This window comes from Nelumbo lutea, chromosome 3 (assembly GCF_056320005.1).
Source record: "Nelumbo lutea isolate HS-2025 chromosome 3, American lotus-T2T, whole genome shotgun sequence".
In the NCBI taxonomy this organism is placed as follows: domain Eukaryota; kingdom Viridiplantae; phylum Streptophyta; class Magnoliopsida; order Proteales; family Nelumbonaceae; genus Nelumbo; species Nelumbo lutea.
The window spans coordinates 55,488,688-55,498,780 of NC_142686.1; the positions used below are offsets into that span (position 1 = coordinate 55,488,688).

General features: G+C 37.7%; 1 protein-coding gene across 1 annotated transcript; it reads left to right on the forward strand.

Moving 5' to 3' along the window:
• Window positions 1–4,322: 4,322 nt before the first annotated feature.
• On the forward strand, window positions 4,323–9,861 carry LOC148865077 (uncharacterized). Its single transcript, XM_088974948.1, has 2 exons — window positions 4,323–7,924; window positions 9,272–9,861. Exons 1-2 carry the CDS (start codon window positions 4,630–4,632, stop codon window positions 9,634–9,636), a joined length of 3,660 nt encoding a protein of 1,219 aa, XP_088831074.1. The 5' UTR covers window positions 4,323–4,629; the 3' UTR covers window positions 9,637–9,861.
• The last annotated feature ends 232 nt before the right edge of the window (window positions 9,862–10,093 follow it).

Here is a 10,093-nt window from a genome sequence, read left to right on the forward strand (position 1 = left end):
TGGTGAACCATGGGTTCATCGCATAGGAAAGATGAACTGTTGGCTGATCGCAAACATCCATGTGGTATCAATTAATGTCTACTGTGCTCTGAGGGACTATGCAAGCACTATGTACCTACAAGTCCTTTTCTAAGGCATTTGTCCATAAGCTTAATTTTGCTTTTAATCCTTTATAAGTTTCATCAATTAAAACAATATCATTAACAAACAACATGCACCATGAAACTTCCTCTTTGATACGTAATTAATTCATCTATGATCACTTTATTTGCACTCTACTTCAGTTTTATAAGCATTTGGTAAGAATACATTTATATACCAAAAATAACAAATATCGCAACTTCCAACGACAAAGTTTATTTATCCAAAAAATGGATATAAGCTCTATACCCAAAGTTGGTCAGTATGCAAAGGTGAATTTTGTGTTTGTACTCATCAAAACGGTTTGAACATATTTGTGTTTACACTGTAAATAAATGCAACCAATGTATAGCCAACGACATTATAGGTCCCTAATGGATAAAATATTCTATTAAAATGTAATTGGTGGGAACCACTAACTTCGTTCCCACCAAAATTCAAAGTGGTGGCCCACTAGTAAAGCATGCCTTTTACATTAGGTAGTGAAGACCATTTTCACCACGTAAGCTATGTACTCAACTGCATTTGCGAAGCAATAAAATATGCCCATTATGTTCCTCTATATTAAGGGACCCCCTCTTCTATTCAAATCATCCATTTCTTTTTTTTTTTTTTATATACACCATTTAGGATATACAAAGTGTTGAGAGGAGTGTGGAATCTATAAGCGTGTATCGGGCATTAGGTGTGAGTGAGGTTCTGGTGAGGTTATACTAGTATTGCAATTTATCTTGTTTTATAGTAAAGGTGATAGCTTCGAATTAGTATCCGTAGTCAATTTAGTTGAATCACATTAAATATGATGTTTTCTCTCTTATTCTTTTATTTTTTTTTTCTTGGATTTTTGTTATTTATATTTCGTTTCTTTTTTTGTACATATAGATTATATTATCCATTGTGCCAATTCCAACAATTGGTATTAGAGCTTCATGGTTTTAAATTGGGATTTTGTCAAAACTCTATATTTGTTGTTCTGATGTTGCACATGTTAAATAAGGCAAGTTCGAGCTCTACCCGGTTTGATATTTCAAAATTCAACAAGTCTAATGTTGCAATTTAAAAGTTGAAGATGCATGCCATGATGGTGAAAGGAGATTATGCAATTGTCTTGAGAGGAAAAGAAATGAAACCTATTAATATAAAGGATGAAGAGTTTGAGAAGAAAAACTAGATTTCCATGATAGATATTCTTCTTAACTTAATTAGAAGATTTTGTATTATTCAATGTATTTGATGAAACCACTACGAAGGATTTATTCGACAAATTGCAGAACCTCTATGAAGGAAAATCGATGTCCAATAGAATCTTCGTCCAACAACAATTCTATAACCTGAGCCTCTTTATAGGAACACCTAAATGAGTTTTCAACATTTTGGTAAACAAATTAGCAGTTGTTGAGGTATTTATTGACAAAGGTTGCTCTTTTGTTTTACTTCATGCCTAATTTTTTAATAGTTTGGTATGAATTTGAACAATACAAAAAATTATCATTGGAATCTACTATTTTTATGTGGCTTATGAAAGAATTTCATAGAAAATCTAACAAGAGTTCTTCTAGTAATGCAATGATGGTACAAGGTAAATCTAGTGAGAGAAGTAGCATTAGCATAAATTAGATGAGGTCCAAATCAAGAAGCAAAATGTAGGGACTCAAGTGCATGTTAGAACTACAACAAGAAGAATCACCTTTAGAAAGATTATAGACAATCCAAAGTAACTTTGATTGTGATTCAAATTCAAAGAATTTCCAAAGAAACATCATAGAAGGAAGTGATTCATTAGAAGATGGTGTGGTGTGTTTTAAGCGTGTGTACATATATATATATATATATATATATATATATATATATATATATATATATATATATATTCAAAAGAAAGAATGATAGTTCAGTGGAGGGTCAGAATTTTTAGGCCTAAAATTTGGGATAAGTGCTAGCTCCAAATTAATTCCAATTCACAGCCGGGCAATGATGTATAGAATGGGGGTTTTTGACATTTTGAGTATTTATAGATCTATGGTGGAATTCAGAAATTTGCATTGGACTGGGCCTGTCCGTACATTTCCGTATGTCAAAATTGAATAGTGATTCATGAGTTCAAGAAAGGTAAGGGTTAAAAGGTAAGGCAAGTCGTCTTTGGTACAAAAGCCCTCTTAGCTCCTAAAGAAGAAGATGATTTCTCTTGATTGTTTTTTGTTTTCTTCCATCAAACATGTCATCTCAATTTAAAAAGCCTGCGCCATATAAAGCATTGAGTCAGTTGAATAACAAGTAGATTTCACCTTTTTTTGCTGGAAAACCCAAAACCCTTTCTCAAGGAGAAGAAAATAGAAAGACGGTTTTCCTCTATTTTCTTGGGTGAATAAACAAGGTAGTCAAATTTGTCTTTTTTTTTTTTCTTTCAATGTATTGTTTGAAATTCAAAAATAAGAGAATGATAAGGCTGTGTTTGGTTTGAAGGAAAAGGTGGGGAAAGAAATTCAAACCAAACACAACCAAAATGAAAATTGAAAAACAAGTCTAGATTTGTTTCAATAACGTCCCAACAAGCCATTGCAGCAATACATTGGGAACATCTCACCAGGACAGACAAGGTTGTGGCGGCTACAATGTGGGGATGTTGTTGAGACCATGTGTTGTGCAGATTCCAGTTTATGAAAAACATCTATTAAGCAATGTTTTAAAATTGACCATGAAGCTGAATCGTTTTTGCCTCTGGGTCGTAGTCGATTTGACTTGTGCATCGAATTCAAATTGAATCAAGCAATATTGAATTTGAATCCTATTAGAAATTCGATTCACTATCTGACCAAATAATTATTTTTGATAATTAATAAATATATAAAATAAATACTTTATTTATATAAAGTATGCAAATATATAAATTATTTATATAATATAATTGTTATATATAAATTATATAAAACATTTAAATATTTTAATATTATATATAAGAATTAAATAATCAATCGAATTTGGATATTTATCGAATTGAATTAGGTCATATCTGAATTTGATTCGATTATGCCGAATCTCAAATTCAAAATCGGATTTTCGAATACCATTGACACTCCTACATTTAGGTTAAACGAGTTAGACCATGCCATGCCATCATTCTATATATATACATATATGTATGGACACAAATGAATTTGATGAGCTGCTCAGAGAGCACATCCTATACATATTTATCGATGCATTTGAAACCAGTTCACACCAGCGCCCCACAACACCTCACATCACATCCAAAGGTGTATTGAAAGATATCACATCTGCGGAGATGAAGTATATCAATGGAAAATATTCTTAATATACGGTTAGGACATGCTGTGAAGCATTTATAGGGTACCCTCAGTAAGGCGCAGATATGAATTGGTATTGAATATATCCCATAACAAAGTATTAAAAATATTTTCAATGCATGCTGAGATATGCACGTGAGGCGCTAATATGATCTCATTATATTCTGAATGGTGAGGACATATGCTCCTCACAAATAAGCGCCTGATATGATCCACTCTACATTTAGAACATCTCCCATAAATAATAGTTAATAAATACGAAAAAGATTCTCAATACATAATAGGATGTGCGTGTGAGGCGCAGATCCGATTACGAATAAAGGGGGAATGACGATATGCGTGTGGGGCGCACTCTGGGAAACCCGTCAGAATCCAAGAATGGTATGTGCAGGAAATCCGGACTTAATAATAGATGCCGACGCTTGCTTCATGTTGACTCCCCACTGCCTGAAAAAAAAAATCAAAATCTAATCATTTATTTATTAATTTTATCTCTCCGCCTCTCCTAGTCCTAGCTTGTGGCCTGTGTTTTATTGATATTACAACTGTCTGACAGGTAAAAGCTCTTCACTTTCACACGTAAGAGGATTTCAGTGATGTGTTTCGTTGCGGCGCCTATCGATTTTGACTGCCCAACCAACAAATAGAACTCAACGGCCAGTGTTTCTGGTCGGGTCTTCGTCCATTCTCCATCAGTGGCCCGATCCATTACCAATAGGCGGGTTTTGTGTGTCGTCATGACTCATAACTTGCCAGCTGTATACATCAACAGAGGATAGGGCAATCAGCAAAGGTGCCATCCATGACAGGTGGCAAGTTGTGGGGCCTACACACAGTGTTGACCATGATTTCAGCTTCCTTGCTTGAGCTCTATCTATCTCAATATTAAAAACTCTTGCAGTTCCATCCTTTTCCTTTCTGTGGTCATTTGTCAACGAAGAAGATGAAACTTATCAATTCTGTACAATAATCGTCCAACGCCAACCCATCCTCTCTGTTCCCCCATTACTCTCCTCTAACTCCTTCCTTTCTGACTTTCATTTTTTTTAATTTCTCTGTCCATACCTCTCTCTTCTCTTCTCTTCTGCTTTGTATACAGCCTCAGAGAAAGAAGCAAAAAAATCGAAACAGAGAAGGCTACAAAGTGAAAACAAGAGCAAATGGTAAACTAAAGACGCCAGACATGTGGCAGACTCAAAGGCCTCATCTTTTCCTTGCTCTGCTTCTTCTGTTTCTCCTCACCCTCCCATTGAAGCTCTCTACATCAACAACTACCGAAGCCCAAGCTCTGGTCAAGTGGAAGAACAGTTTAGCTTCCTCGGATTCCCTCCGTTCTTGGTCCCTCACCAATATCAGAAGCTTCTGCAATTGGGCAGGCATCGTCTGCAACAAAGCCGGAAGCGTCACCGAGATAAACCTCCCCAGCTCCAGTCTCAACGGGACACTCGACCAACTCAGTTTCGCATCGTTATCCAATCTCACCCGCTTTGATCTCAACGGCAACTCTATCAATGGAACAATTCCCTCGGGCATTGCCAACCTCTCTAAGCTTACGTACTTGGACCTGGGCACCAATTACTTCATTGGTTCCATCCCTCCAGAGATCGGAAGATTGTCGGAGCTGCGGTATCTCACCCTATCTGTAAACAACCTCGAGGGTCCAATCCCATATCAGATCAGCAATCTCCAAAAGGTATGGTACCTAGACCTCGGAGCTAACTACTTAGAATCCCCCGATTCATCCAAGTTCTCTGCCATGCCCAATCTCATATATCTAAATCTTTATCTCAACTCACTGAGCTTGGACTTTCCGCCTTGCATACTGAACTGCCGGAACCTGACGTTTCTCGACTTGTCGGTCAACAACCTTTCGGGTCCGATACCAGAACTGTTGGTCACTAATCTGCAGAAGATTGAATACCTCAATTTTACTAGTAATTCCTTTCAAGGGCCATTGCCCAAAAACCTGCCCAAGCTTGCTCGGCTCAAAGAATTACGTCTGGGTACGAACAGGTTCACCGGTACAATTCCCGCTGGAATCGGTTCTATTTCAGGACTTGAAATTCTCGAATTACATAACAATTCTCTGGTTGGGGAGATCCCTTCTTCACTGGGCCAACTCAGGATGCTTCGAAAGCTCTATCTGGATGGTAACAGATTGAATTCTACTATTCCTTTGGAGCTAGGCCTTTGTACTAATCTCGCCTTCCTTGCTATTGCGGTGAACTCTCTCACTGGGTTCCTTCCTCCCTCCCTATCCAAACTGACCAAGATATCTGAACTGGGTCTCTCAGACAACTCGCTGTCTGGAGAGATCCACCCTTACTTCATTACAAACTGGACGCAGTTGACCTCTTTGCAACTCCAGAACAATAACTTCACAGGAAAAATTCCCCCTGAGATCGGTAGATTGACAAATCTCACTGTCCTCTTCCTCTACAATAATCACTTCTCAGGTGTGATACCCCCAGAGATTGGAAACCTGAAAAACTTGCAGCAACTAGACCTATCGGTGAATGCTCTCACAGGTCCTATACCTCGCACAATTGGAAATCTATCAAAGCTTGATTTCTTACAGCTTTTCTACAACAATTTGACCGGAACGATTCCTCCAGAGATTGGTAACATGTCATCATTACGGACGCTTGATCTCAACACGAATCAATTGCAGGGAGAGGTGCCAGACACCATCTCTCGCCTTGAATATCTTGAGACACTCTCCTTGTTTACCAACAATTTATCGGGTAGCATTCCAAAAGAATTTGGACAGCGTAGTAATTTGGCTTATGTTAGCTTTTCCAACAACAGCTTTTCCGGTGAGTTACCGCCGGGGTTATGCAATGGCTTTTCCCTCCAACATTTGACAATCAACAGCAACCATTTCACAGGGCCATTACCTGATTGCTTGCGCAATTGCTCACAACTAGTTAGAGTCAGGCTTGAAGGAAACCAGCTCACTGGGAACATATCAAAGGCGTTCAGAGTACATCCAAATCTTCTGTACATAGATCTTAGTGGTAATCAGTTGTCTGGTGAGCTCTCCCCTGAATGGGGAGAATGTGCAAATCTTACTTATTTTCACATTGATGGAAATAAAATTTCTGGTGAGATTCCAGCCGAGCTTGGGAAGTTAACACAATTAGGGGACCTAAGCCTGTCTTCAAATGAACTGAGGGGGCAAATTCCAGCAGAATTAGGATATCTGAACAGGTTATTCAAGCTTAACTTGAGCAACAATCACTTGGCAGGAGTGATCCCTTGGAGCATTGGCAATTTAAGTAGGCTACAAGTACTTGACTTGTCGGAAAATGTATTAAATGGCAGTATACCTTCACAGCTTGGAAACTGCACCAACTTGATTAAGCTGAACTTGAGCAACAATGAGTTAGTGGGTGAAATACCACCAGAGCTGGGGAATTTAAATGCCTTGCAGTCATTTCTAGATCTTAGCCAAAATTCACTCTCAGGGTCCATCCCTCCAAACCTGGGGAAGCTGGCTGCATTAGAGAATCTCAATATATCCCATAACAACCTCTCTGGCACAATCCCAAAATCATTATCAGACATGTCTAGTCTACAATATATTGATCTTTCCTACAACAACTTGACTGGTCCTGTCCCAACTGGTAACATTTTCCTCAAGGCACCTGCTACAGCCTTCACTGGAAATCCAGGCCTGTGTGGAACTGCACAAGGATTGCACTCTTGCAATACAAGTTCTCCAGGTAGCCATTCCAAGAAGCATTACAAACTCCTCATTTCTATTATTGTCCCCATTGTCTGTGTTTTGATTTTAGGGGCTATAGTTATTGGAATGTTAATTCTGAGTAGGAAATCAAGACAGCCAGATGAAGAGATTAGAAGTGTCAAAAAGGATGAGACTTCTGAGGCATTGATTTGGGAAAGAGAAGGAAGATTCACATTTGGTGATATCATTAGAGCCACAGAGAACTTCAATGAGGAGCACTGTATTGGAAAAGGAGGATATGGATCTGTTTACAAAGCAGTGCTTTCAACAGGTCAAATAGTAGCTGTTAAGAGGCTAAATATGTCAGATTCAAGTGACATTCCAGCAATAAATCGACAAAGTTTTGAGAATGAAATCCGTACATTAACAGAAGCTCGGCACCGGAATATAGTTAAGCTGTATGGATTCTGTTCTAGGAAGGGAATCATGTATTTGGTGTATGAGTATGTAGAGAGAGGTAGTCTGGGAAAGGTTTTGTATGGGAAAGAAGGGGGGAGTGAATTGGACTGGGTGGCAAGGGTGAAAATTATCCAAGGGCTTGCCCATGCAATTGCTTATTTGCACCATGATTGTTCTCCTCCTATTGTGCATCGGGACATATCTGTGAATAATGTTTTGCTTGAGTCAAGCTTTGAAACTCGGCTTTCAGACTTTGGAACAGCTAGATTATTGAGCTCTGATTCATCCAATTGGACTACAGTTGCTGGGTCTTATGGTTACATGGCTCCGGGTATGCTATATTTTGTATCCATTTGTTTTCTTATTCATTTCATTATTCTTACCTGTACGAATTGATGTCTCCTGGTTTAGGATAAGATATCATCTAATGGTTTAGTAACACTGGTATTAGAGATGAGGACATAGGCAACTGTTCTTTACAGAGCTAACTGTTTCTATTTGACCTCTTATTTGATATCTATTTATCAAATAGTGTGCATTAATAATAGTATTATTATTTCTAACCGGCCTAGCTTTTCAAAATTTTGGTCAGATGATCTCAACCTGGTCTTACCTTACTTATACCCTCCCTAACTAAGCCTTTTGGTTCTATACTGGAAGCTTAGGACACTCTTCTTGATTTGAGTTTTGGTACATCTGTGGTGCATTAGTGTATAAATATAATGATCTCTCTCTCTCTCTCTCTCTCTCACACACACACACACACACACACATAGGGATAGGGGTGTCAATTGGCTGGTTTAGGGTTGGATCCAATCCAATCCAAACCTTATCAAACCGGATTTGGATGGTCCATATAATTATTGGATTGGGCCAATCTAAAATAAATTGGTCCATATTCTTATTGGTCTGAATTGGACCTAAACCAAATTTCCAATAATCCGATCATGAGGCCAAACTCTTGTCCAATTTGAAACCGGATCACTTTTGTGAAAGTGCTTTTATGAAAGCATTTTTATAAAAGTAATTTTATGAAAAGTACTTTTACGAAAGCACTTTTGCAAAAATACTTTTACGAAAGCACTCACAGAAGTGCTTTTATGAAAACCCTTTTACAGAAGCAGTTTTATAAAAGCACTTTTCAAAAGTACTTTTACACGAAATTACTTTTATGAAAGCACTTTTATGAAAGCACTTTTATGAAAGCACTTTTACGAAAGCACTTTTATGAAAGCACTTTTACGAAAGCACTTTTATGAAAGCTCTTTTATGAAAGTGCTTTTTCAATGCCAAAAGGGTATATTTTTGTAATTTTCAGATTTCTTCATTTTAATATATTTTTGTAATTTTTATATGTTCTGTTTTTTTATATATAATTTTTGATATTTCATTCAGTTTGGATTGGATCCAGTCCAGTCCATTTACATTTTAATGGATTGGATTGGATTTGGACTGGATTGGGTCCGGTCCATTTGTAAGTGGACTCACATTGAACTGGATCGGGTTGGACCAAATCCAGTCCAATTGACACCTCTACTCGCACACACACAAATATACTTACAGATTGCACTCTGAAGTGGCAGGGTAATTACCGAACTATTTACTTAGATCCTTGAATCTAAGTACTGTTCTGCTGTTTAACAAAGAATTTAAATATGTTTTCTCCATTAAATGGCAGAGCTTGCATTTACAATGAAGGTCACTGAAAAATGTGATGTTTATAGCTTTGGAGTGGTGTCTTTGGAAGTTATGATGGGAAAGCACCCTGGGGAAATGATTTCTTCTCTGTCATCATCGTCTTCTAGTGATGGTGGCTTGTTCTTGAAGGACGTCTTGGACCAGAGGCTTCTATCACCCACAGGTCAGTTGGCAGAGGAGGTGGTCTTTGTAGTTAAAATGGCACTGGCATGTACACATGCCAATCCTGAGTCACGGCCTACAATGCGTTTCGTTGCACAGGAACTGTCAGCTCACACCCAGGCATATCTATCAGAGCCATTTAGAACAATTACAATGAGCAAACTAACAAACTATCACAAATAGATCAAGTTAGATAAGGGTCTATGGCCTTTGGATGAATGTATGGAGCTACAGTATAATATCACTGAATGACCTTGTTTTGTATTTAATTCAAAGCAAAAGAAAGAAAAAAAAAACATGATTTTTCATTCCAGAAATTTTACATTCTGATAGAAGAATATGTTAAAAAGGAGAAACATTTTTGTTTTCTTAATTTGGTTTAACTAAAACAGATTTTGATTCACTCAATGTGAGGTGTCTCATCGGGCAAATTGCTGAACCATGTAAATCATGCATCTATATTATCATAGCTGACCATGTTTCTATATATATTCACTAACAAATTAAGGTCTATCGAAGTTATCTTACAGAACAGGTAAATTACCTCAGTAGAGAAAGGGAAACTCAGGCTATTTTTGGCCTACTTCATCAACTGCCTTCAAATAGGGAACATCTGGCATTCTGGCTTGGTTCCTCTCCA

Excerpts from the sequence above, each read along its gene's own strand:
- LOC148865077 (XM_088974948.1), top strand. The coding sequence starts at position 4,630 with ATGTGGCAGACTCAAAGGCCTCATCTTTTCCTTGCTCTGCTTCTTCTG. Across the intron at positions 7,925-9,271 it reads TTATGGTTACATGGCTCCGG|AGCTTGCATTTACAATGAAG; the intron begins GTATGCTATATT and ends ATTAAATGGCAG.